This window comes from Capra hircus, chromosome 4, assembly GCF_001704415.2.
Source record: "Capra hircus breed San Clemente chromosome 4, ASM170441v1, whole genome shotgun sequence".
Lineage (NCBI taxonomy): Eukaryota > Metazoa > Chordata > Mammalia > Artiodactyla > Bovidae > Capra > Capra hircus.
In genome coordinates, this window is record NC_030811.1 from 7940085 (window position 1) to 7967391 (window position 27307).

At 51.9% G+C, this 27307-nt stretch overlaps 3 protein-coding genes and 1 non-coding gene across 8 annotated transcripts in view; 1 reads left to right on the forward strand and 3 right to left on the reverse strand.

The window, feature by feature from the left end:
* LRRC61 (leucine rich repeat containing 61) overlaps positions 1 to 15163 on the reverse strand; it is a 33939-nt gene extending 18776 nt beyond the window's left edge. Inside the window, exon 1 of the mRNA XM_018046794.1 lies at positions 15087 to 15163. The gene's annotated coding sequence lies outside the window, so the exon portion shown is untranslated. The remainder of the gene's footprint in view (positions 1 to 15086) is intronic.
* On the forward strand, positions 1333 to 1404 carry TRNAC-GCA. The gene has a single exon. It is a non-coding gene; the product is annotated as a tRNA-Cys (tRNA).
* ATP6V0E2 (ATPase H+ transporting V0 subunit e2) lies at positions 10153 to 15408 on the reverse strand. The gene is made up of 4 exons (XM_013963581.2): positions 15087 to 15408; positions 13635 to 13682; positions 12132 to 12246; positions 10153 to 11777 (listed from the first exon to the last, which is right to left on the reverse strand). Exons 1-3 carry the CDS (start codon positions 15323 to 15325, stop codon positions 12153 to 12155), a joined length of 381 nt encoding a protein of 126 aa, XP_013819035.2. The 5' UTR covers positions 15326 to 15408; the 3' UTR covers positions 10153 to 11777; positions 12132 to 12152.
* Positions 15412 to 27307, reverse strand: part of ZNF862 (zinc finger protein 862) — a 36337-nt gene continuing 24441 nt past the window's right edge. For 2 of the 5 annotated variants that reach the window (XM_018046785.1, XM_018046784.1), the window contains exons 6-8: positions 23113 to 23220; positions 20027 to 22135; positions 15412 to 18436 (exon numbers count right to left, since the gene is read on the reverse strand). In XM_018046785.1, the coding sequence (XP_017902274.1) occupies positions 18249 to 18436; positions 20027 to 22135; positions 23113 to 23220 (2405 nt within the window). In that variant the 3' untranslated portion in view covers positions 15412 to 18248. The remainder of the gene's footprint in view (positions 18437 to 20026; positions 22136 to 23112; positions 23221 to 27307) is intronic. The other 3 variants (XR_001917935.1, XR_001917934.1, XM_018046786.1) reach the window with 3 other exon arrangements.

Below are 27307 nucleotides of genomic sequence, written 5' to 3' on the forward strand. Positions count from 1 at the left end.
GAATCTCCTTGGCTCCCTTGAATGAGTTTTCCCCATATTGGCAAAAGCTTCTTTAGATTTAGTTTCCTGAATGGTAAACTGGGAAGAGAGGTAATCCAGGACAAAGAAAACCCTCCAAGGGTCTCCCAGCAGGCAATGGGAGGAAACAGTGGGGGGTTTCAGGTTATGGGTCTTTGGTGGAGTGGAGGCACCAGCGCTCAGTAAACACACAGATGAGGCAAGGGTGAACAGGTGCCCTGGGTGTGGCTGTGAGTGTGAAAGGGCCTGGTCGCAGATGTGTGGACCTAGAGCAGCAGTTCTGAAAGCATGGCCCCAGACTCCCAGCATCAGCGTTACCGGAGAATTTCCCAGCCCAGACATCCCTGTTTTAACAAGTCCTCCAAGTGATTTTGACGCACCCTACAATTAAGAACCATGTGTCTAGAGCAGAGTTCAGAGGATGAGCAATCTGATTGTGGTCCTTGGTGTTCATTCTGCCTCTGCCCACCAGCTCAGTCTGACCCTGGGGCAGGTGCTAGAATTCCTAACCCCTCCCTTCCTGGGGGTTCAGTACCTAAGGCTTCCTGCAAGTGGCATGCAAGAGAGCCGATATGGATCTGTGACAGGTGTTTCTCAAAGTGGGATCCCCCAGACCCTCAATAAGAAGCTTGTTCCTAACCCCACATCACATCTGCATGTTTGACAAGCTCCCAAGATACTTCTTGAGCACAGGAAATCTGAGGACTGGCCTGAAGGGTGCAGCGTGCCCAGGGTCAAATCTGGTGTCCCCGTTAGCTTTTCCCTGTGGTCCTTCGGTTGCATGGCACTGTGTCTCTGCTAAGCCCACACTCTAGTTCCCCTGATGGTCCCAACTCATCATTAATCTAGTAAAACGCTCCTCCTCTGTAGCCTTTCCATTTTTTGACTGATAGAGGATAGGGAAAAGAGGAAGATAAGAGACTCACTGGCTTAGTTATAAGGTCCTGAACCCAAAGTCAGGACAAGTGGATTCAGGTCCTGAGTTTATCTGTAAGGAGCTGTGTGTGCTTGGGCAGACCAGAAATCCTGAATCTCCGTGTTCAGACGCCCACTGTGAAGGGCATAGACCAGTGACCCTGAAGGCCTCTCCTGCCATGAATACCAGGGTCTGTGCTTTTCCAGAAAGAGCAGGGAGGTGGTTACAGGGAGGGGAACCTGTTGCTTGTTTTGCATCAAGGGAGTAAAATTATAGTGAGGCTGGTTTGGCAGCTTTGAGCAGGCCCAGCCTGGTGAACATCTTGTGGCAAAAATTTATAGGAATGTTGGGCATGGCGACACAGATAAAAGGCAGTACTAAGGCCTCTACTTACATCAGGGGGTATAGCTCAGGGGTAGAGCATTTGACTGCAGATCAAGAGGTCCCTGGTTCAAATCCAGGTGCCCCCTGCTGTCCTTCACTTTTGCTAGCTGGAGCTGGTATTGAAGGTTCAGCTCCTTTCCCTAATCCAGGGCCTCTGGATACCAAGTCCTCTCAAATCTGGGGAAAAATCTGGGGTAACTTAAAACCCTGTCTCTGAACACCACAACTCTAGAGTGATACGTTCCTCCAACTACAACTTTTTCTTTCACTTACCACTGGTCTTGTTCTACATAGGCTTGTTTCTACATGTTTTCATTGCCCTAAGTCAGTGCTGTGTTGGTAAGTGTTTGACAACCAGCTCTTGAAGGGAGGGGAAGCATTGATTTGCAGTGTTTTCCAACTTCACGGTATAAATAATCTCACCAAGTCCAATGTCAAGCCACAAACACACGATCGCTGATCATGGTGTTGGGAAGACATGCTGACAAGTGACTCCCTGGTGCAAGCGGGCTCAAGCACACCTCTGCTCCTGACCCATCTTCCCTACACTGGCATGGGCTCTTTGACCCCCACACTATCCTCACAAAGCTTGCAGAAATAAGAGCAACGGCTATCACAGAATCATCCATTTACTCAAAGACATATTTGTGTTCTACTTGATGCCAGACACAGGAGAGACAGAGCTCAGCAGGAACTGTCCGTGGTGAGCAAGGGAATCAAATGAAGAAATGGTCAACTGAATGTAAGGATAACTAGATAAAAGAAGAGGGTGCTAAATTAAAAGAAAAGCGGGGGGAAAGGGGGAAAAAAGAAAAGAAAAGGACTTCAGTAACTAGCAATATACTGGTTGAGAGTTGCTTGGACTGCAAGGAAATCAAACCAGTCAATCCTGAAGGAAATCAGTCCTGAATATTCATTGGAAGGACTGATGCTGAAGCTGAAGCTCCAATACTTTGGCCACCTGATGTGAAGAGCCGACTCATTGAAAAAGACCCTGATGCTGGGAACAATTGAAGGCAGAAAGAGAAGGGGGTGACAGAGGATGAAATGGTTGGATGGCACCACCGACTCAATGGACATGAGTTTGAGCAGCTCCGGGAGATGGCGATGGACAGGGAAGCCTGGCATCCTGCAGCCCAGGGGTCACAAAGGTTTGGACACGACTGAGCGACTGAACTGAACTGTACCCTCCCCACCCCCCCCACACACACTGTCTCCTTCCATCTCTCTTCCTGTCACTAGCTATATGGGATTAGGGCGACTTGTAGCTAAAATATATAAAGACATTCCATAAATCAGTGAGAAAAAGACCAAAAAAGTCTAATAGAAAAGCAAGCAAACAATATGAACAAATTAGAGAAGTCGAAATCCAAATGGTCAACACACAGGTGAAGAGAGTCAGGCTCATCAGGTATTATCAGTGAAATGTAAGTTAAAACAAGATACCATTTCACACACATTATCTGGTTGAAAAAATAGAAAAGGCTGAGTAACAAATGAAGCCCAGGAGTTCCTGTAAGTGTTGTCAGAGCGTAAATAATTGCTTTGGAGGACAATTTGGTAATATCTTGTAACATTGAAAGTAAACAGCACCCACAACTCTGCTCTTTACATGGAGGCATACATCCTAGCGAAGTCCCAGCACATGTGCACAAAGACCTATGAAGGGATGCTCATTGTAACAGGAGAACCTGGAGTAATGCAAGTATCATCAACAAGGGAGTAGAAACACGACAGGCATATCACCCTGCGCTAGACCTGTCATTACGCTGCGTCAGTCAGCTCTGCCACCTTGATGCTGCATATCAACACCTGAAAACCCTGACTTAGAACAATAAGCATTTCTATTTCACTCATGTGACTCTGCTTCTGCTGAGGGTTGGCAACACTTGGCTCCAGGTCATCTTGTGGTTGGTCTGTTTGCCATGTTTCTTCTATGGCGTTGGTAGGCTGCCCAGGGAACACACCTCTTGATGAAGACAAAAGCACAAACCATCCGCTCAGGGGGCCACCAGAGCTGGAGAAGCCCCAGGAGCATGTACATGCAAGCCCTAGCAACCACTGGTGGAAGAGGACGCCGATGGCAATAACTTCCTGACAGCACTTCCAGCCTGCAGCACAGGGCAGGAAGACAGCGCTGACAGCCCGAAGTCAGCCAGTGTGCGTGGAAGTATTCAGGCAAGGGGAGCTGCGGGCGACACTGACTGTGACTATTAGGAGACAAGTCTGTTATAGTTTGTCAGCAGTTTTGACCTCTGTTAACAGAACAGGTAATCATGGGGCTACATTGTTGTTTCCATCTGCTTTCCTTGCTTATAAATGATGGGAAGCGTCTTTTCATGCTGGAAAGTCACTTCTACCACTTCTTTTGTGAATTGCCTGCTTGTCTCCTTTCCCATTAACCTGCTGTGTCTTATTGATGACCTCTGTATATGCGTTTGTTGTTCAGTCACTCACTCGTGTCTGACTCTTTGCAACTTCATGGACTGCAGCATAGCAGGCTTCCCTGTCCATCACCAAGTCCTGGAGCTTGCTCAAATTCATGTCCACCGAGTCGGTGATGCCATCCAACCATCTCATCCCTCTGCTGGCCCCTTCTCCTTCTGCCTTCAATCTTTCCCAGCATCAGGGTCTTTTCCAATGAGCCAGCTCTTCCCATCAGGTGGCCAAAGTATTGGAGCTTCAGCTTCAGCATCAGTCCTTCCAATGAATATTCAGGGTTGATTTCCTTTAGGATTGACTCGTTTGATCTCCTTGCAGTTCAAGGGACTCTCAAGAATCTTCTCCAACACCACAGTTCAAAAGTATCAATTCTTTGGCACTCAGCCTTCTTTATGGTCCAACTATCACATCTGTACATGACTACTGGAAAAACCATAGCTTTGACTACATGGATCTTTGTTGGCAAAGTAATTTCAATACACTTTTCAGTACACTGTCTGCTTGTCAGAGCTTTTCTTCCAAGGAGCAAGTGTCTTTTAATTTCATGGCTGCAGTCACCATCTGCAGTGATTTTGGAACCCAGGAAAATAAAGTCTGTCACTATTTCCAGTGTTTCCCCATCCATTTGCCATGAAGTGATAATTTTCATTTTTTGAATGTTGAGTTTTAAGCCAGCTTTTTCACTCTCCTCTTTCACCTTCTTCAAGAGGCTCTTTAGTTCCTCTTCACTTTCTGCAAGTGGTGTCATCTTCACATTTGAGGTTATAGCTATTTCTCCCAGCAACCCTGATTCCAGCTTGTGCTTCATCCAGCCTGGCATTTCACATGATGTACTCTGCATAGAAGTTAAAGGGTGACAATATACAGCCTTGACATATTCCTTTCCCAATTTGCAACCAATCCATTTTTCCCTTGTCGGTTCTAACTGTTGCTTCTTGACCTGCATACAGGTTTCACAGGAGGCAAGTAAGGTGGTCTGGTATTCCCATCTCTTGAAGAATTTTCCACAGTTTGTTGTGATCCACACAGTCAAAGGCTTTAGCATAGTCAGTGAAGCAGAAGTAGATGTTTTTCTGGAATTCCCTTGCTTTCTCTATGATCCAATGCATGTTGGCAATTTGATCTCTGGTTCCTCTGCCTTTTCTAAATCCAACTTCAACATCTGGAAGTTACTGGTTCACATACTGTTGAAGCCTAGCTTGAAGGATTTTGAGCATTGCTTTGCTAGCATGTGAAATGAGTGCAATTATGTGGTAGTTTGAACTGTCTTTGACATTGCCCTTCTTTGGGTTTGGAGTGAAAACTGACCTTTCCATTCCTATGGCCACTGCTGGGGTTTCCAAATTTGCTGGCATATTGAGTGCAGCACTTTTAACAGCATCAACTTCTAGGATTTGAAATAGCTCAGCTGGAATTCCATCTCCTCCCCTAGCTTTGTTCGTAGTGATGCTTCCTAAGGCCCCCTTGACTTCATACTCCAGGATGTCTGGCTCTAGGTGAGTGATCACACCATCGTGGTTGTCCAGGTCATTATGACCTTTTTTTGTACAGTTTTTCTGTGTATGTCATGGGTTGCAAATCATTTCCTTGTCTGTCATTCACATTTTTTGCTTTGCAGAAAATCTAAATTTTAATTAAAGTTTATCCATTTTATCTTCATCACTGCTGGATTTCTTTGTTTCCCCTCTTACTTAGACCTTTCCCATTATTAAGTAATTTTTTAAAATTCCCCTATGTTTTCTTCTGGTACATTTATAGTTTCATTTACATTTGTTAAATCTCTGATCCAGCCAGTAGTAATTTTGTCACCAGGAGGGAGAGAGTCCCCACACTCCTCATTGCCTTTACTCATCTTACCCTCATAGATTTGCTTTGAATGTTTATCAGTTTATTTTTAGACTTTTCTTCTATTGACTTGTCTTTTCATGTGCTAACACCATTGTTTTCATTTCTGTAGCCTCTCATGTTGTGACTTCACAATACTCTTAAATATCTGGGAGGGCTAGTGTTCTTGTCAATATTCTGCTTTTTATGAAATCTCCTGGTTGTTTCTTAAACATTTATTTTCCCCAAGAACTTTAGATTCAGCAGATCTAGTCTAGTACCCATTCCCTCTTCATCCCCACACCCCCAAAGCATGAGTGTTTTATCAAGAGGACGGTACATTTATAGACTACGTTAAGGACATTTAACACAAAGCACAGAAATACAGCTGCATAAACAAGCTCTGGGTACTTTTTGTGGCACGTATTTCCCAGGTTCTATCTCACACATCAAAGCACTCAGGGTGCTTGCCACTTTCTGCTCTACAAGGTAGATCGGTGTAGAGTACGTGATGGGAATAAGAAAAGGTGAAGGAAGCTGAGATCCTGGCAGAATGAAGGGAACCATGAAAGTAGAGTTACTATGTAAAAGTCACGTGATTGGTTGATGGCATTTATTGAGGAGGCAGGCACTATTAACCCATTTATCACACAGTCACAACCTCTACAGGACTTCCCTGGTGGCTCAGACGTGAAAGCGTCTGACTGCAATGCAGGAAACCCAGGTTCGATCCCTGGGTTAAGAAGATACCCTGGAGAAGGAAATGGCAGCCCACTCCAGTATCCTTGCCTGGAAAATCCCATGGACGGCAGAGCCTGGTAGTCTGCTGTCGGTGGGGTCACAAAGAGTCAGACACAAGTGAGCGACTTCACTCTTCACTCAGAACCTCTACAAGGCAGGCACTAGTAGTATCATACCAACTGGGTGATAAAACCGAAGCTCAGAAAGATTAAATAACTTTCACTCAACTAATAACTGGAGAAGCTGCACTTTGAACTCAGGCAGCCCAGTTCCTGTGGCTCAGTCGAAGTGAAAGTCCTCTGGGAGGCTGACCAGACAGAAAAACAGAGAAAAATTTGTTTGCTGAATCAGTTGCTGCAGACCAAGAGCACAGCTGTTGCCCCTGGTATCAGCACGGGTGAAGGCTGCAGGCTATGCCATGATCCTGTTGCAGCAAAACCAGAAATGAGTGAACAGCCTTTGGCACACACCGGCCAAACAGGCCTCCAAAAGGTAAACAACCTTGGGTATGCTTTAGCTGTTACCACTAACAGATACTTGTAGCTGGACTTGTTCTTCACCAAACTAATTACTCTCTGACTCCATATAGATTACACCCTGCACCTGGCATTCTTCTTCCCCCATATATTCTCTTGTGGCATCCTGCATTTCAGAAAGGTCACAGGCCGATAACTTCAGGGACACCAGACCCAGCTATTGAGTTGCCTGATGCCAGCTGTAGTCACTCTGAAACTTTGCAAGAGGAAAAAAAAAAAAAAAAAGCAAGACCTTCAAGAGTATATAAATCCAAGAGAAGGGGACACAGCTCTTCAGGCTCTAGCCTGCTATGCATCCCTTTTGCCTGGCAAAAAATAATAAAGCTACTCTTTTCGATTTCCTCCAAACTCTGTCTCCATGTTTCTATTAGGCATTGGGGGACAGGGAGCCCAGACTTTGGCAACAGTCCTCGTGGCCCCATGCTCCCATTGTACAAGACGGGGAGTGGTCAGGCACAGAGGATCACTCATTGATGTCTCCTGGGTCTTTGTCAGGGGAGGAAAGGCTGACCTTTACTGCAGAGGGAAAGCCTTGCTGCCATCACAGCTCTTAATACCCAGATCAGGGAGCTGAGGTGGGGGCTGTATGGGTCTCTGAGAATATCCATCCCAACCCTTTTCGGAGCAGATGCCTGCAGGGTGAGCCAAAGTTCAGCTGGGCTTGTGTGACACCCTGTCCCTCACCTGGCCTCTGCTGGGCCACGTGGCACTGGGATTAGAGTCCACTCAGACACCCCGTAATCCCTGAAGGCTTTGGTGCTCCCGAAACTGCTAGATGACATTTCTAGAGGCTCCACGGAGCTCTGGCTCTTTATGTCTCAGCACAGAAATACCACTGCATGATTCCAAAACTCGGGTCCTAAGACCTGTGTGGGCCTGCCTAAGAATGACCCAGAGCACTGGGATTAAAAGTCTGGGATCCTCGCTCCAGCCCTGGAGATCCTTTCGTGATGGGCCTGGCTTTAGTCCCAGCATTCTATGGGTCTGTTTGTCCTGGGTGATTCTCCCCCAGGTTCATTACATGGAGCGTGCGCTGAGCTAGTGCAGACTTTGGTCACCGGCCCTCACCCTTCTGGCTCCAAGTCAAGCAGAACTGCAGTGGCTGCCAACTGACTCCATTTCTGGAAACCCCAAGGCTTATAAACAAAGATCATGTCCCGCACGTGACCCTGGAGGTTCTCAGGAGCAGACAGCAACCACCCCCACTTGATTTCTCTGCTCTTCGCACTCCCAGTGTTATCTACACACTGATTTTTTGTTCAAAGCAACCCAAAGGCCCTCATCACAGGCCTTGGTCTAGGTGTTTCATCAGGGAGGGTGGCCCTGCAGCCTGCAGTAACAGACACCTTCATCCTCTCCACTGGGCCGATGGGTGTCCCTACCATAGACTGGAATGTGCCAGGTCTCAGGATGTTGAGGTAGGGAAAAGTCGCGGAAGATCATTGGGAAGCCTGGCCTCACAGGAGCATCCAGTTGCCAAGGTCCCTTAGTTCTCCGCCCTTTGGATTTCCCCCGAAATACCTGGCTGTTGCAGTTACATATCATTCAGTGACATTTCACCCAGGCTCCAGTACCATCTGGAAAATCTTCCCCATTCCCTATAACTGCCACACCCTCTAACATCAGTGCAGAGCAGTTGCACTCCCAATGACAGCATAATCTGGTCTGAGGTCTCCATCCTTTGGGCAGCGCCGCCCTCTGCTGGCCGGCCTCTGTGAGTGCAGCTGAGCTAAGCTTTCCACTCTGCCCACTGCCCAACTTCAGGGATCGTTTGCTTCATGTAGTGAGTGTCTGTGTCAGAGGCAGTCATTTACTGATTTCCATCCCACTTGGCAAGGGAAAGGGGGTGGTAGGGTACTTCCTGCTTGAAACAAACAAGCCCGTCCACACCCAGCACTAGGAGATTCAACCAGCCTGGCTTGGCTTCTGGCTGCCTAAGCCACATCCCTGGGACAACCTGGCCACGCTGGGTTCCTGTCTGACCAAGCTCTGGGCTGTCAGAAGGATGTACTGTTAGAATATACTGTCTGTTCTAGCCAGTGCCCGACCACGGGCCTCTGACCCCCACCCCTCCGCCCTTTCTTAGTGCATTCACGGTTGTGGATCCTCCTCAGACCCTCTGGGAGAGAGATGTATCTTCTGCAGCCCAAGGGTGGCTCTTAAGAACCCTCCTTCTGAGATGAACTCAGGAAAGCTTGGGCCCGTGTCCCGTTCTCAGTGGCCTAGCCGCACTTGTGCCTACCAACCCTTTGTGACTTTTCACTCCTGGCTCTGCTTGGGCCCTGTCCACACCCCCCACCCACTGGTTTCACCTTCCTGCCAAAATGCCCAGATCCCACAGCGTTCTCATTTCCCTGTCAGTTGTTACAGAATAAAATGTGCTTTCATGGCTTTAACTGATGTCTGATTGTGTTTATTTCTGACAAAACCTGCTCGCCTTGTGGTCCCCCCTCCTCCCTGCACTGAGGTGGGCTGAGAGCTTTGAGAGCCGCAGCATCCGCACAGAGTGGGCACAGACCCTGGGAGGACGTCCCAAGCTCTCTCTCCTTGAATGGCTGCAAAGGCAGAAAGGGAGGGAGGGGAGAGGAGGCAGCCTGCTGGGAGGGTTCTGCCTGCCCTGGGCTGCAGAGACTCCCCAGAGAGTGGGGGGTGGGGGTGGGGGCTCCTCAGGACAGAGGCTGCCACCCAGTTGTTCAGTGAGAACTCAGGGACAGACACACACACATCTCAGGTCTTCAGGCCACAGCTTCATCCTGATCTCCAAACCCAATCATCCAACCACTTGCTGGGCATCTCCACAGGGAGACCGGGCTCACCAGGACACACAGGATGCCCCAGATCATCACTTCTCCTCTGTGGCCTGTTGCTGACAGGTTCCAGCCACCAGGTCCTGGGCACCCCTTTGTCCACAGCTCCCTGCAGGGTGCATCCTGCCTCATCCCTCCTCCCACAGCCCTCACTGGGCCCCCTGATCTCCTAACTAGCCCTTCAACCATTCATGGGCCCCCATCCTCCCCACCACTCTCATCTGGGGCCCATTACGCCCAGAGCAGAGATTATCCTAGAAGCCTAGTGGGGTCACATCCCATGCCCCCCATCCCTTTCATGGCTCCACATTCACTTTGGATGAATCCAGGCTCCTCACTTCTCCCAGTCCCTTCTCCACACACCCCACCCCTAGCTTCCCAGCTGCTCCTCCCGGAGCTCCTCTCTCTGCTCACTCCATCACCCTCCCCTGTGCAGGGAACCATGGATATTTAGGAACACTTAGGAAGGAGGCAGGCCACGCTCTACAAGCTGGGAACAGGCTTTATTGCAGACCCCAGAGGCCGTGCACTCTCTGTAATCACAGCTAGGAGGTGGGCAAAGTTCCACTTGAAAGAGTCCTCCGTCTTCCTCCTCCTGCCAGGCCTGATTCTGGGCAGAATCCAGGAAGTTGTACTCGCTCTCAGGTCTCAGGAAAACGTAGTCCTTGATGTCCATACTCCAGGGCTGCAGGGCCAAGCAGCTGCCAGGCCCCTTTCCTGCCCCTCAAATCCTCCCACCGAGGAAACGGGAACTGGGTGGGCAGGGGTGCGACAGGCAGCAAACTTGGCCTCAGCCAGGACTTGGCTCCCAGACAGGAGTCTCCCCACCTTTCATTCATTAGTCACGAGACATGGCCACGAGACTCAGCACCCCACTCCAAGGGGGCCAGACAGGGGGTGGAGGAATGTCAAAGAAAGGCCCCCACCTGAGCAACAGGCCAAGCCCAGGGTCAAGAAATCCAGGGAAGATGTACCACATTGCGCCACTGTGCCAAAAAAGATGCCCACTGAACAGAATGCCAATCAAACAAAGTCAATAAAGACAAGAGACTGGCTTCCCCCTCCCCAGGGAGGCAGCACGGCAGAATGGAGTCGGGGACTCGAGTCAGCTCTGGGACTGTCAGGTGTCTGCCCCAACTCTGCTGGGGGAAGTGAGCGCACGGGCTGGGGCCCCAGGCTCCCTCTGGTCCATGCCCGCAAGCTCTGCCCGCGGTCCTCACCAGGCCAGGGGTTCCCAGCCTACACTGGGGACAGTCCTCAGGGCCCACGGCGCTGCCCACACATCACTCACACCTGTCTGTCTTCGCCCTCCCTCCATCCAGGTAACCTCGAGGGGCTCAGAAATCCTCCTCCCATGGGGAATCTAGGCCTGAGGTGCAGGGGGAGCTGCTTCAGGCTGAGCCCCCGGGAAGGGAGGTAGCCCGATCCCCAGACAGGGAGGCCCAGGTCAGGGAGGAAGTGGGAAGAGGATATGCAGAGGAGATGCCACTTCCTGAGCAAGCCCCTTTGAGTTACTCGGAGGATAAAGGATGCTGAACATACAGCTTTTCAATCTTGATCCAAATTACTGTGGCGCTTTTTGTGTGTGAATGTTTGTCCGTTATGTCAAAGTTTCCAGAAATTTCACATCAAAGCATGTCAGAAAATCAAAGGAGAACTCCCAAGAGGGGCCTTCGCCACGGCCCATCTCACGGGTAAGGACCTCATGCGGGCAGATGCTCCGGGATCACAGAGCTGGGCATTGAAGGACCCAGCCTCCTCCCCAGGGCTTCCTCTCCAGCCTCTGAGCATCTTGGCTCCAAGCCCTCCTCCCCAGGATGCCGATGCCCCGGCCGGCCTTGGGCTCCCCCTTGTAGTACAAGGCAGCCCCCACCCTAGTCAGCTTCCGGCCAGAACCTACTTGGGGAGGAGCGGGCAGAGGGAACTTGAGGGCTGGCTCTGAGTTCGGCCTTCCTGAGCTGGGGAAGGCGGGACTTTCCAGAACCTGGCAGGCCTTAGGGGAGGGGGCCCAGAGGGACCGGACACAGCTAGGGGGATGGAGGTGGGGGGACAGTGACAAAAGGGTCATCAGGGACAGTGGAGCCACGGTCATCCGGACAGCGGGGGCACCTGAAATCACATCACGTGACAGGGTCATGGCCTCGCGGTGGAGACCCTGCCCCCCAGCCCCGCCTTGGGGAACCCCGGCTCACCACAACCCCTGAGCCCGCCCTCCCAACAGATTCCGCTGCCTCCTCGGGGGTCTGGGAACCCATGAGTGAGGCTGGGCCCACGTGCTCCCCCCAGGACCCTGATCTTCTGTCTGTGCTGCCCAGCACAGCGTGGGGGTGGGGGGGGGCACGGAGCAGGTGCTCAGGGGTTTGTTCTTCATAATAAATGACCATCTGCGTCCACATGCAAAGTCCTGCAGCCCTGCCTGACCTCGTCCTCCCCACCCCTGCCTGCCCGCCCGCCCGGCAGTACCTGGGGCCGCAGAGGCGACGGTCACTCCCACAGGAAGCGAACATACCAGATGGTCTCATTCTTCAGCTGGGGCCCGAACAGGGGGTTCAGCTGAGCCAAGATGGCAATGAGCCAGCTGCCAGGGACAGCACAGTGCAGGTGAGCCCGGGGCACCAGGAACTCCGCCATGCACCACGCCAGTGGTCACAGGACCCACCCAGCACATGGATGGTCTGGGTTTCAGAGGGAAGGGTCCCTCGGAGACATCCGCACTGCAGCCAGCTCGGGTGCTCAGTCTGGGCACGTGGGTTTGGGTTTAGGTTTGGTTTGACTTGCTTTGTAGATTTATAAGATCCCTGTGTTGGGGCTGGACTCAGGGCGTTAGAGAAGAGTTAAGACGGCCCCCAGGGGCACAGAGGGAAACCATTCTGACTTAAGATGGCTTAACTGTCTGGAGAATCCCATGGACAGAGGAGCCTGGTGGGCTAAGTCCATGGGGTCACAAGAGTCGGACAGGACTGAGTGACTAAACCGCCACCACCAACTGCTCATGAGAGAGGCCTTCCTCAAAACCAGAGCTTGGACTTATTCCTCAATTTGGCAGCCAGGGAGATTTAAACATGGAGCAGGCTGACACAGAAGAACTGGGGAGCAATGGTGGAGTGTCTCTTTTGCAAAAGGGGAGGGGCTACCATGAAAGGCACTTATAGAAAGAGAACACCTAGACCCTACTGACATGGTAAGTGACCCCCTCACATGGTCCAGGCACTCGCATCTCTTGGTATGTGTCCTGTATCCCAGGACTTGGAATATAGGACAGTATTCTATATGTACCTACTTTTCCAAGTTTGAAGACCACTGTTCACCCATTGGTTCTAAATGCTCTGCATCACAAGCACTCAGGGACATGCATTAAAAATACAGATTCCTGGAGGGACTTCCCCAGTGGTCCAGTGGTTAAGAATCTGCCTTCCAGTGCTAGGGATGTGAGTTCAATCCCTGGCTGGGGAACTAAGATCCCACATGTGGGGCAACTAAGCCCCTCACGCCACAACACAAGACCCTGTGTGCTGCAACTAAGACTTGATGCAGACAAATAAATAAATTTTAAATAAAAACACAGATCCCCACGTGCAGGCTGTGAGAACTGTGATGTAGTGAGTCCAAGGTGGAACCCTGAAACCTGCGTTTTACAATCTCTCCAGGGGATTCTGATGCCCATCGGGGACAACAGGTACTGAGAAGGCCCCACTCACTCGTGTCACAGATGAGACAACCGCAGCCCATGGACATGGCAGAGCTTGTCCAGAAGATACACTCAGAACCAGAACCCAGAGTTCATAACTCCCAGCCTGTCGCTCTCTTTGCTACTCCAAAGCCCTCCTCTTCTGTGGTTTACAGACTCAGCCTTTCAAGAGCTGAATACGTCGGTACCAGGACAGAGGTGAGAGTAGGGCTGGGAGAGGAGGAAAGAAGGGAGGACAAGGGCCCCCGCGGACTAGGAGCTGGGAGAGCAGCACTTACAAGAGGTAACAGCAAACAGCGGTGGCCACCAGCATGGTGATGATCACTCTGCAATGGAAGAGGATGTCAGGTCAGGATGGATTGAAGCAGCGCCCTCAGGAGGCCTCGCCAAGGCCAGAGAAAGAGCTCCTGGTGCCAACCCCTTTCCCTCTGGCCTTCTTGATGCCACCTGAACACAAGGAGGCTGAGATCTTCTTAGGTAAGAATTGCTAGATGGAAAAGAAAAACTCCAAGTGTCACCTCTTGGGAAAGCCAACCTCGACCACATCCAACTTACATTATGAATCTTTCCCTTCACCTATGTCCCTTCTCCATCACCCACTGTTTCTCCATCGTAGAGGAGTCATGTTGGAGATCGACACTGCACACAGCTGCATTTGCAGCCACCCACCATGGAGTGGTCTCTGGGATCCAAAATTCACTGGGCAAAGGGAAGACAGAAGACAGAGCAAGAGGCAAGGAGACCGAGGGTCACCTCTGAGGCAGAGTAAGCAGTTACCCTGAGAATAGGAGCTGGTTGCCTTGAGTCCCACTCCAAGACTGGAAACAGAGGCTTTAAATGCAGCAGGAGAGACTTCAGTTACAAGAAAAAACTCACCAAAGTGTGTAGGAGAGCTGATGCACTAAAACGGTTTACAAGGCGAGGCCATGGGACCTCAGCCCCAAGAATCTTGAAAAACAGAGGAAACACCCATATGCAGCCTCCAGCTGAAGCTAACCCTAACCCAAACCAGGCCCTATGACCTCTGCTTGAGGTTGGCGCCAGAGACATCAGCATCTGATCCATTCTCTCAGCATTACCAAGCGCCATAGGCCGGTCCCGAGCCGGGCACTGGGGTCTACAGTGGTGAAAAGACAGTCTTCCACCTTGAAGAACTTGTCATCAAAGGGTGAGGGCCCATCACTGCTGAAGAGACTATGAAGCAGAAACGGGTGAGTGGTGCCACAGGTATAGAAACCTGCTGGGGGCCCCAAGAATCACTGACGCTGGCAAAAAATTATTCCATACAGTATGTGCCATGCGCAACTAACACTTTTATATATTTTGTGTAATCCTCAGAGCAGCCTTAAAAGGCAGGAGTCATCATCACCCCCAGTGACCCAAGAAGAAAGTGAGGCTTGAAGAGGTGAGGGACGCTCAAGGTCACAGCTGGGCAGGAGTGGACAAGCTGCATCAGTGGCTCGCCACAGACTACCTTCCCAGGCGCGGGGGCAGGGGGCGGCGCGGGCGTAGCTGTCTCCTCCTTTCGACAGCACGACCTTCTCTGCCCTTTGGCCCCGACAGCCCGCCTGTACCCGGTTGTTCGCGACCCAGCGCGGACCCGGGAGGAGGACTGGAGCACCGTGCGCCGGGACCAGTGCCCGCTGCACCGCTGCCGCCTCGCGCCGGAGAAGGGGTGGGCCCAGGAGCAAAGGGGTCCCCAGGGAGGCTGGGCCGCGCGCGATCCTTACCCGCGGTTCGGTCCTTTGGGCACGAACCAGGGCCCCGCGATGCCGATGAGGCCCCAGAACGTGGTGAAGATGACGACCGGGAGGGCGAAGGAATGCGCCGTCATGGCCAGGCGCGGGATGCGGGTCAGAGATGCGGATGCTCCGCTGAGTACCTGTCGCGGCCGGGCAGGGGACGCCGAGCATGCGCAGCAGGACCCCACCGCCCCGAGAGCGCGCGTTCGGCCGCCCAGCTCGCGCATGCGCGGCAGCTCGACACTCGGGGGCGGAGGCGGACTTTGATCCGCTCCAACGGTTTCCTATAGGTGTTACGGGATAGAGGCATATATGGGAAAAAGCTCTGCTTTATTCGGATAGCACACAAGTTGAAAATCGAACATGGTTTTCTTAAACTGTGTTTTGCACATCTATGAAACCAGAGAAGTGGACCTCGGCAGACGGACCCCTGGATGGAGGGAACAGGCCCATCATCACCTGGTCCTTAGGTACTTAGCACCCTAGGAACTGAACCTGGGTTTGAGGGAAGCAAAAGGTCTGGAGGAGCTGACCTCCTCTGCGTCTAGCTAGGGTGGGGGCCGGCCCCACCTCCTGCCTGGTCTCTATGGCTATTGAACTCACGTTGTCTGTTATACCGCTGGTCACTGAGCTTGTCAGCCCTCTCCGCATCGCTATGGAGACTGCAGGTGGGGAACAAGGTTGGAGGCAGGGCTAGGGCTCTGGCCAAAGGCAGAGAGCTCGCTCCTTCCATACCCAGCGCCGTTCAGCTTGTTTTCTCCAGGCAAAAGTAGGCAGGCTCTCCAACAGTGGGGTCTCCAGGCCCTGGGGTCTGAAAGGCTGCCAGACTCTTGAAACAAAACACAGGGGCCAGCCTGGGCAAGAGGCGAGGGGGCGGGGTCTCTCCATGCTTCGGCCCTGGGGTCCTCCGCAAAATGGCCAGCGTCCTCTCTTCCATGAGCTAACAGCGAGGAGCCAGAGCTCGGCTGTGCTCCTTGAGGAACTGGGCGGTGTAACCTCCCATGATAAACAGCATTTTCAGTAGTCCCCCCGCCCAAGGGGCCCAAGTTCCTCACAGCTGGCACTGGAGACTTCCTCAGGGCACAGGTGTGGAGGGGCAGGGGCAGCTCTGGCGGGCCTCCGCCGCACGCGGGGTTTGTGCAGTGGCGCTCACGCACAGTGGTGCTCGCAGGACTAATCTCTTGCTCTGAGAAGTCTTAAAGGACGGCAGCTGCCACGGGGAGGATGCTGCAGGAACGTCACGCAATGGGAATCCCGACAGGTCAGGTGGGAGCTATAAAAGCCCCACTTGAAAGGGCCCTTCTCTCTTCCACCCGGCCATTTCATACCCTAGGCAACTGGCCAAGGACGGATTCCTCAACTCCCTGTAGAGCCCCATGTGAATGGGTCGGGAGGCCTGGGCTCCATCTTGGCTGTGTGGACAGTGGCGCAGCCAGAGCTCCAAGGGCCCACGGTACAGCTCAGCCCCCAGGACACAGCGCCACAGGTTAAAAGGCAGGAAGCGAGAACAAAACTCCTGGCTCAAAGCTGAAGAAAACAGGAAAGTGATGGTGGTAAGGCAGAGTCAGGAACACTGGGAACCATGGGTTCTGCCCATGAGACACTCGGTACCAACATCTCAGGGGCTCTCAGCACCTTTCCAGGGTCTGCTCGAGGTCAGACTGCTTGGGCCTGAAGCACAGCCAGGGACCCCACTTGGGGCCCGGCAGCAAGTCAGGACGGAGAACTGCTTCTTGCCTGTCTAAAGACAGAGAAAGGCCGAAGCCTTCCCTCCAAGCTCCCCTGGTTTCCCACCTGTGGAAAGGAAGGCGGGAGGCAGATACCATATCGTCCTCGGGCAGACAAGCAGCCTAGGCCTCCCCAGGGCAGCTGCCCTGGAAGGAAACATGCCTTACTTCCGGGTGGAAAGGGAGACGGGGAGAGGCAAGGGGAACCGAATTGTGTGGGACACCCTCTGTGCCGCTGGGGTGGTCTCCTCAGGCTTCAGTGAGCCCATGAAGTTCCTGGTGGGCCTGCAGGAAACAGGCCCGGGGAGCTGATCAGGTGGGTCTGTGTTGAAACATTTAAACCAACACCCCTATTGATTACCAGGCTGGTCCCCAGAGCACCTCTGGGAAGAATGGACTAGACCATCATGCTGAGGGCACCTCCTCCCACAATAAGGACATCGGTGGCAAGGGACAGGGACAAGAGCTGATGACAGCCAAGTCCACTCTGCCTCCTGAGGCCCGTCTTTGCCCGCATAGGAGCTGTCAGCCAGCAGTCCCGTGGAGGCCGGGCACTGACAGGCACTTGGCTTCTCTGCTGCCGTTTCACAGAGAGGGACGCGAAGGCACAGGAGACGGGAGGGGGCCATCACGGTTGACCCACTGCCTGAAGCAGAGCTGGGGCTGGATCCCAAGCCCCCCAAGTGCAAACTCGTCCTTACGCTCTGCTCCGCAGAAATCAAGGGCTCAGCATGACACAGGGGCTGGACTGGTGGGAAGCGCCGGGCCCCTCCAGGGAGACACTCCTCCCGTCCAGGAGCTGTTGGCTGCTCAGGGTGCAGGGGTTCTGCCTGCTGCATTGCAGAGGCAGGCCCTGCGACGAGGCAGAGACAGCCTCTGAGGCAGGTCTCCCATGTGAGGTTGAGGCTTCCCTGCTTCTGTGGAGCCAGGGGGACAGAGCCCAGAGCCAGGCCAGCCCCAGTCCTGCTCACCCTCTGCCCTCACCTTGTGCCTCAGGTTGTGGGCTGTCCCCTGGATGCTCCCCAACTACCCAGGGGCCGGAGAGCTGCTTCAAGCCCCTTCCCCCAGCTGTCATTCCCACTTCGGAAAAGTCTCCTTGCCACCAGAAGCTGGGGATTTCATGATGGGATTACGTGCTGAAGCACCTTGAAAGTGAGCTTGAGATAGAACCTCTGTGCATATATAAGTGCTGTGAGGTCCCCCTGGGCCTGGAGAAGGGCCCCGGGAAACAGGCCGTGCACCTCCTAACCCCCTGCCTCCCAGGGTGTGGCTTTAACTGCCTTGTCACTGCCCACCTCCTGGTGCTTAGAGTCCCACCCAGTGAAGACTCGGGCAGCCTCGAATCCCAGGGCCTGTCACCACGATCACGGGGCCAGGGCAGCAGGGGGCTCCAAGGAGTGAACCCCTCAGATTCCTGCTCCTACTACAGGAGCGCTTTGGCAGGACAGCCTGGGGCCTCCTGGCCAAGGAGGGGACACAGGAGCCTCTCAGGAGGTTCCGGGACACAGGCCGTCAGGACTTCCATCGGTTCCCTGCAGGACAGGCCGGGAGGCTTCTGGGCAGTGGGCTCCTCCCTGCAGAACGCGCCAGTCTTCTTCCTGAGCCCCGCCCCTCGTGTGGGAGGAAAGAGAAGGCACAGTGAGCAGGAGAGAACAGTTCAGGTGATAATCCATCCCCCCCACATTCAGCTGCACCCGAGGGAGGCTGGGGGAGTAGCCCCTGGCAAAACAGACTGGAGGCGGATGAGGACTGCTCTCCGGGGCTCAAGCGAGTCCCACTCTGTGGACTCTTCCACCCAAGGGCAGCGGAGCTCATGGGGCGATTCTGCCCCCAGGGGACCCTAGGCAGAGTCTGGAGGGAGACGTTTCTGATTCCTACAACCGGGAAGGTGCTGCTGGTAACCAGTGGGTGTGTAATGGGCAAGCCAGGGTTGGCCAAGCACAGGACGGGCCCCCACAATGAAGAACTATCTGGCCCCAAATGTCCACAGTGCTGAGGCTGAGAAACTGCCTGGGGAGGAAGGTTTCATTATATAAAAATCTGGCTGGGTTCTCTTTGCTTCAGAGGTACAGTCCCATCGCCCTGTGGTTACAACCTGCAGAAGGGCACGGATGAGGGCACCTTCTCCTCCACCCCCAGGGGCCAAGCTCAAAGAGTAACTCGTTCAACAGATGCTGGGTGAAGGACACTATCTCAGAAGCACCCTCTCCTTCTCCCCACTTCCACCTCCCACCTCCCTGCACCCACCGCCTAGCTGCAGGCCCAGGGCCACCCTGCTTCCCACAGAGCCTCTGTCAACCCTGAGGCCAAGTCCACTGCTGATGACCACAGACCCTGAGACAGAATGAGAGTGGAAGCAACAGGACGGAGCCCCGTGCACAGCCTCGAGAAGCTCTGGTTTTCTTTGTTCAGTGACTACTTGAAAAGAAGAAAATTTCTTGCTTAAGACTTTCAGTAACTGGGCCTCCGGGATAATATCACTTCCCCTCTAACCTAGTCCCAGCCCAGCCCTCCAGGCGAGTTGAGAGGCTCTCCTCATGGACCCCTCCCCTGCCTGAAACCCCTAACCTTCTCCTCCACGCAACATGGTCCTCACGGCCCCTCTGACCTGCACTGACCTCTTCCTGCTGCAAACAGGGTCCCCACAGACCATGGCAAGGTGGTGTCCCTGCCAGCACTCGTCCAGTCGTCGAGTTAGTCCTGGTCATAGCTGAACCTTTAACGACCACCATGGGTGTTACCCGCCAGACGCTGTTCTAAGCACCGTTGTTGTTGTTCAGTCACCATGGACTGCAGCACCCTAGGCTTCCCTGTCCCTTCCCATCTCCCAGAGTTATTAATTCACTTTACAAATGAAAAACCAAAGTACAGAGAGATTAAGTTGCCCGCGGTCACGTGCTAGTTAGCGGCATGACTAGAACTTGAACCTGGGCAGCCTGGCTCGGAACTTCCTGCTCTTAGCGCTGCGCCCTGTGGCCTGCAGTGTGGGCACCCAGCCTGTCTAGCTGAATTATTAAGGTGACCTGTCCTGAGCACCCACTGGTCTAGCAAACAGTTGAGCACGTGACCCCTTAAAGCAAGTCTGTGGTGACGGCTGACTTGAGCGGAATCTACCAGGCTGTCAGCTCAGGGTGGGGCTGGGAAGCTGAGGTTCTCCTCTTTGGTATCCCCGCGTCTAGGAGCTCTGCCATGCATACTTACTTGCGTGAGAGCGGGGCGGCACCGGGGCACAGGTGTAGACGTGGCTGAACCGCCGGCCTGAGGAGGTCAGGTACCAGTGCTGGATGGCCGGCTGGGGGTCATACTCTGAGACCGCCACACCGTTCACGGCCGTCATCATGAGCATGTTGATCACCTCGTTGGAGAGCTTGGTCCTCTCGTCAGTCCTGATCCGGTTCATGGCACTGAATCCGCGCTCACAGCAGGCGGTGGAGACGGGCACACAGACCACCAGGGCCAGGAGCCGGCTGAGCAGGGGGAAGCGGCGGTGCCGGGCCAGCGCGTGCTCGCACAGCATGGAGAACGGCAGGTTCTGGGCCGCGGCCTTCAGGCCCAGCCACTCATCCAGCAGCGCCTGCTTGCTGTATCCTGGGGGCAGCGAGAGCTCAAAATACCTGGCCAGGGTCAGGATGTCATCATTCCCGAAACTGGCCAGGGCCATCCCGCTTGGCCAGGCCTTGGTGTCAAACACCTCCATGTTCCTGAGCTGCGGGGGATGGTCAGCGTTGAACCTCCGCTGGAGGTATTCGATCCCCGTCAGGACCACTCTCTCCCTGTCTGCCTGGAACCGCTGTTCTGCCATCTCAGTCCTCTCCAGCACGATGCCGTGGAGCCGCCCGTCCCTGAAGCTGGCGTTGAACTCTTCCTCTTTGGGGCCTGCCCGGTGACGGAGGGTCTCCAGTGCCACGTAGGCCTGCCCCAGCGTGGCGTTCACCTCGGTGATCAGCACAATCTCCTTCTGGCACACCTCGGACAGAGGCCGGTAGAGGCTCAGGAAGTCCAAGAGGAAGTGGCAGAACTTGAGGAAATGGAAGCCCTTCATCAGCTTCAGCATGCCTTGGGCCCTGTGCCCAACCTGCCCACCCGCGTCCGCCACGCTCTGGAGGTGCCTGGCCAGGGCGGGCCAGCTCAGGGTGAGCGCGTTCAGCGTGCGCCTCTCGCTGGCCACCCACCTGACCGCATTCAGGTCCTTCAGGCGGACCATTTCCTGCTCCAGGGGAGCCGCGCTCTCCTGCAGTTCATTCAGCCTCTTGTTGGAGGACTGGTAGAACTTGAAGACGGTTCGGATGTGCCGGTCACACTTCTTGACCAGGCCGATGCCCCCGCAGGCATCGACCACGGCCAGGGGGAGCCGGTGGGCCACACAGTGCACCGGCAGCAGCCGGGGCAGGATCTCCTGCAGCTTCTCCACCAGGCCTCCCCCGCAGCGCAGCGGGGCAGAGCCGTCGGTTCCCAGGCCCACCACCCAGCCCGGCTTCCGGAAGGGGATGTCCAGCTCGTCTAGGGCCGAGATGATGGTCTCGAAGTATCCATCGGCCGTCTCACTGTGGAGGGGGGCCAGCGTGAGGTAAGACTCCTTCACCTCCATCCCCTTCAAGTAGCGCAGGTAGATGCCCACGCAGGACTGGTCGGAGGTGTCCGTGGCACTGTCCAGCAGCACGCTCAGGCACGGGGAGTTGCGCACGTCCTCCAGGATCTCCTTCTTCAGAGTCTCGGAGATGCACTTGATGAACTGCGTGCAGGCGGTACGGTTTCGGTACTTTCCCAAAATCATGGTCCCCGTGCTCTGGAGGAGCTGCAGGATCTTCTCAAAGTCGTTCAGGGGCCTCGAGTGGTACGCGATCGAGTAGGCGGCATGGAAAAAGTGCTCCATGTTGGCCATCAGGTCACTGGAGATCTCGGGGACTGCGGCAGTCTGCGGGGCGTCCTCCCTGACTTCCACGGTGTTTACACAGAGCTTGTGTGCTTTGCTGACGTCGTGGTACTTTAAAGTCTCCACTTTGAAAGGGCCCGTGTAGCCGCGGACCAGCCGGGATGAACTGTCATGGAGACTAGGCCTTTCTCTGCAAGCTGAGCAGAAGAGCTTGGTCTCTTTGGGGTCCATCACTAACCATGGGAACTGCCCAAACCACGACCTCTGAATTGATCGGGGTCTGTAAGTCCTCTTGATTTTGGCCTGTCCGTCTGCCTCACAAAGGCGGGGCCTGCAGTAGGAAGTACACGTCTCCACAGAAGGAACTGGAAGCCACGTGGACTCTACAGCCAAGGCCTGTGTGTGCGCCTCTCTAACGGCCACCATCTTCTTTTTCCCTTTGGGGCAAATCAGACTGTGCTTGGTTTTGCTGCTGAGGACTCTGCAGCCTCCTATCAGCTAAGACACCCCAATTCAGTAAGTACCCCTTATGCAAAGCAGAGAAGATGGATGGGCTCCACCTTTCTAGAAATCAGAAAGTGAAAAGTGAAAGTCGCTCAGTCGTGTTGGACTCTTTGCGACCCCATGGACTATACAGTCCATGGAATTCTCCAGGCCAGAATACTGGAGTGGGTAGCTGTCCCCTTCTCCAGGGGATCTTCCCAGGAGTGGCTTCTCTTGAAACCCTTTCCCATTATTTTCTCTGAAAGTCAGTCTGGCTCCCCACGGGTTATGTGCTAATCCTCATGGTTGCTTCAGCCAGCCACCCCTTCTCTACCCACAAAGCTACCCTGGGATCACGTAACATCAGACGCTCATAAGCTTAATTAACCACCTTGGCCGTAGATGCTGTTGGATGGTCTTAATCCTCTTTCGAGGCACCATAAAGAAATGAGGGTAAACATCCATAAGTCTTCTTATTAGCCTGAGAAACAAAGGGGGCATAGAGGTATACACAGCAGCTAGGGGCCAATAAGTTACTGACGGACATATGCAAAACTGCTGACTCCCACAGACCAGCAGTGTTGTCACTAAACACCAGAGAAGCTGGGGGAGGCTCACAGCCTGTGGGTCACATGGCTCCTCGTGACCAGTGTCCACCACGTATCTCCCCCACCAGCTCTACCACACCATCCTGGTTTCACCTCCACTCATCAAAGCTCCTTCCTTTTCCCAAACAGTCCCAGTTTCTCAGACTATTCTATGCTGTGAAGGCAGGGTTAGTTTCATATTCATGTTTCTCTACCCAGGGCCTAACACAGGGCCCCGTGTACAACAGATTCACACGAGTGTGGCTGAACTAATACTGTGTGGCATGCTGTAGCTGCCTGGCCCCCCGATAGACCCTTCAAGCGCTCGGCAGGTCAAGACCCACCTGAAGGAGGATGGCCTTTCCCCCACTTTGGCCTGTGTGGGTCCCTGATCCAGGGTGCAGCTCTCCGCTCCAGTTTTGAGATCAGGTCTGGTTTGGCAGCAGCAGGCCCTGTTGCGGGGACAAAGAGTCATAGTGACGTCACAGCCCTGGACTGTCAAGTCAAGCAACCCACCCGAAAGACCTGGGAAGGCCTCGGGTGTATTTCCTGATAAAATCTATTCAACTAGGGGTGTGATGAAAGCAAACTGGTCTGGGGTTCCAATTGATTCTTAAAACCCAAAAAAGGCAGCCAGATTAGGGGTATCCCTTAGTTCCATGGGCCAGACATGGAAGCCATGAGTCGGCTACATACATCTAGAGGGGAAAGGGTGAAAACAGGAAGAAATACAGAGGCCAAAAGTAAAGAAGACAGGGATGATAAAGTCACACAAGAAGTGGGAGAGGGTCACCAACAACTGTCCCATGTACGTGCTTCTCAGAGACACCCATGGCTGGCCTTGGTGCAGGTGGCTACTACACGGGGCACTTGAAAGGCCCCTAATGCTGTGTCTACACCGGCAGTGGGCCCTGAAATCCACCTCAAAGAGATTCATGTCTTTGGGTTAAGCACTGCCCTTTACTGAAAACATAGTCTTCAGGGGTATGTGAAAATTTTTCTTTCTTGATTTAAAATAAAATCCATCATCTCTACTTACATGCTTTTTATGTATCAATGTGAATGGGTGTATAAACTTTTTTGGAAAGACATATGCAAGCAACTGGTAACTGTGGGCACTTCTGCTGAGGGACTGAAGAACAAGGTAAAGGGAGATTATTTTCACTATTCATCTTTGGATCATTGGGATATATTTATATGTTCGTGTGTGTGTGTGTGTGTGTGTGTACCCACATAATTACTACTAATGAAAATATAATAGATTATTAATCTGTGGTAGACTGAACACATATCCTTCTTCAAACATCTCTTAAATGAGGGCAAAGGAATAATAACAGTAAAAAGAAGCATAAGCCCAAGAGAGACACTGCACTAGAAATGTTAATGCATCTTTAGAAGGAAAGGAGATAAAAGAGAAGAACTAACAGAGCTGAACACCAAACGCCAGCAGAGCGGGTAACAAGGAGAAAGAAGTGAGGCTGACCTCAGAATCCCCACAAGAGCCAGGACCTGGAGGCACCAGGCGCGGCAGAAGGTGGTGGGCAAGAAGAGACCTGTTTAAGTCCAGCTCCTCTCACCTATTCCAGGAAACCGGAAAATACCACCACCCTCCCTCGAGGAGGAGAAGAGAGATTATTCTCCTAAAAAAACTTAACCAGAAAGGTTCTAGGCCCTGGGATGGTGGGGTGAGTGAACATGAAGGAGAAGCACTGCAATGCAAATAGATGAAGACAGCCTAGAGACCAGAAGTTGTATTCCTGGGCTCCAGGAACACCAGCTCGGCATACAGCCAAGCAGGAGAGTACACATTTTCTTTAGAGAAACAGAACTGCCCCTCCCCAGCCCCCCTCACCAAAATACCTACAGATCCAGACTTTGGAAGGTGTTTCAGTGAAACATCCAGGTTCACAGATGGTCACCCGACAGTGAATGTAACTGAGAGGGTAACAGGCAGGAAGGCCAGGGGTCTCCAAATGGAGGAAATAGGCTGCAAGTGTCAGACATTTCTTGTCTCTTCCTTAGGCGGCAGGAAGAAACAAACTACAAGGGTCAGATTTTTTTCCTTCTCTATACAAAATTAAAAGGAGGTCGCTCTTAAAATTCTGTGTTGCCATGACGACACCTGGTTCCACCTGAACTTAACTTTTCTCAAACCTAGAGCTAACCAATGCATTTTTCTTATGGAAATATTTTTCTTAAGCTATGTTAATGAAACTATGTATTTGCTTTGGAATTTGCCTCTCTTCAAAACAGTTCCAGCTAAGACTAACTTTCTTTCTTTTCTCAAACCTTGGGCTGATGTCATATCAATTGTTTTATGGCTGGGGGCCATCCTATCTCAAAAATGCATATTGTGGGAGAGGCACCTGGTAAAACTCCCTCAGCCTTGTGGTGTCTCTCTTATCTGATTAATAGCTTTGTAACAGACATAAAACAGCTTGCAAAAGACTAGCAGGTGGGCACTCTTTCTGCTGCCTTCTGATGTCCATGTCAGAAGCTTTCTCTATCTCTTTTATACTTTAATAAAACTTTATTACACAAAAGCTTATCACTGGCCCTGGATTGAATTCCTCTCCTCTGGAGGCCAAGAATCCAGCGTCTTTCACGGCTTAGCAACAACCTTTCATAACCTACCTCTTGAGTCCCAGCCATGCACACAGAGATTCCAGTCAGTTTTTAAGGCTTTATTCTTAAATATGAATGAACCTAAAGATATTTATCCAAGACAAACTGTGAACATGAAACAAGAAGGAAAAAGAATGGAAGGTACTAGAGATGGAAGCAAAACAAAATTTCAACCCCTCCCCTAAAAAGGAGAATATTCCCACCAAGAAAAGTCATGATAGTTATCCATGAAAAGAGCAATAAAGACTCTGAGATTAAAAATATGATAGAATAAATTTTTAAAAATTAAATAGAATTGTTAGAAAATAAAATGGAGGAAATCTCTAGGAAAGTAGAAGAAAAAATATAGAAGCAGAAAACAGGAGAAAAAGTAAAAAATAAAACAAAACCAGGGACTCGATTTAGAAAGTCTAATATCTAACTAATAGGACTTGGAAGAAAGAAAAAATAGGAAGGAAGAAATAATACAAAAATGTTTCCTCAAACTGGAAAGTGTTTCCACATGGAAGGGGAAGCACCAGATACCTAGAACAAAAGATGATGAAAAAACATTTATATCATTAAGCACTAAGTACTTCAAAACACTGGGATAGACCTTAAAACCTTTAAGAGTGGAAAAAGAGGCTGTGTTCAAAGATTTAGGAATAAAAATGTAATTAGACTTCTCAATAGGACCTGTAAAACTTAAAAGCAGTGCTTTCAAAATGCTGAAGATAATCATCTCCAACCTGGAACTCTATACCCAAACCAAGTTAGCAATTGTGAGAGCAGAATGAGGGCATTTTTAGGGATACAGACTCTTTTAAAACATTTCCTCCCATGAACCCTTTCTTAGAAAGTTACTGAAGGATGTGCTCCAATAAAATGAAGACATAAACCTAAAAGAAACAATAGATCTGGGAAATAGGGGAGAGACAAAAGAAAGTCCAAGGCCACGGATATGCAGCAGGCCTAAAGAATAACTAGCTTAGGCAGAGCAGAGGGATGGAAGACTCAGTGATAGACATCTCCAGAAAAAAAGTGAGATAAGTCACAGGCTGTTCAATCATGTGGAAGAAACTCTTTGAAGAGTTGTCTAATTCCAGGAAGAACTTGAGAAATAGTGCTGATAGCACAGAAAACTCACAAAATAAAAAATAAGAAAAAATTACAGCAGATGAAACATCATCATATGTCACTTTGATTAAAAGTAAATAATACATAATCATTATTAGGCAAATAATTCACATTGAATTAACCAAAAAAGTATGATATACCTGTTCTGAGAGGATGGAAGGAAGAGAAGTGGGGGTCTGGGGTGATGTAAGAGGGCCATATCTTCATCCTCCACAGTAGGAATCAATAGATAATATCTAAAATCAATAAATCAGGAATAGCAATAAATATATGCAACAAGATATTAAAGTGTGGTTCTGTCTGCCTGTTTTAAAGTCCCCCTCAAAATAGGAGACAACTCTTTCCCCATTCCAAAGCTAGACCACCGAAGCCCTACTTGGAAAGAATGGCTGAAACACTGGGCTGTAACCCAAAGCTTCGCCACCAAGAGGGAGTCAGAACACTGGACCTGAAGAGGTCAGGGAGTTGGATATTGGAGATGTTTCTGGAAAGAGCTGTTAGGTGTACTGAGTCCCCCACACTACCATGGGGAAGGGTAGAGTGGGGTGGGCTTCTTTCCTCTGCCTAATGGGAATGAGGTATGACCTGCATCTCCTGGAGCTGTGGGACTACTCAGGAACCCGGGCCTAGAAAAGACTGAAGACATAAACTGACCCATGGGCCTAGCTGTACCAAGGCAGGTGGAATCTTAAGATCCCTGACCAGGATCCCTGATCAAACCTGCATCACTTCAATTGGAAGGTAGATTCTTAACCATTGGACCACCAGGGAAGTCCCTGTCTCTCTGAATTTGACCAT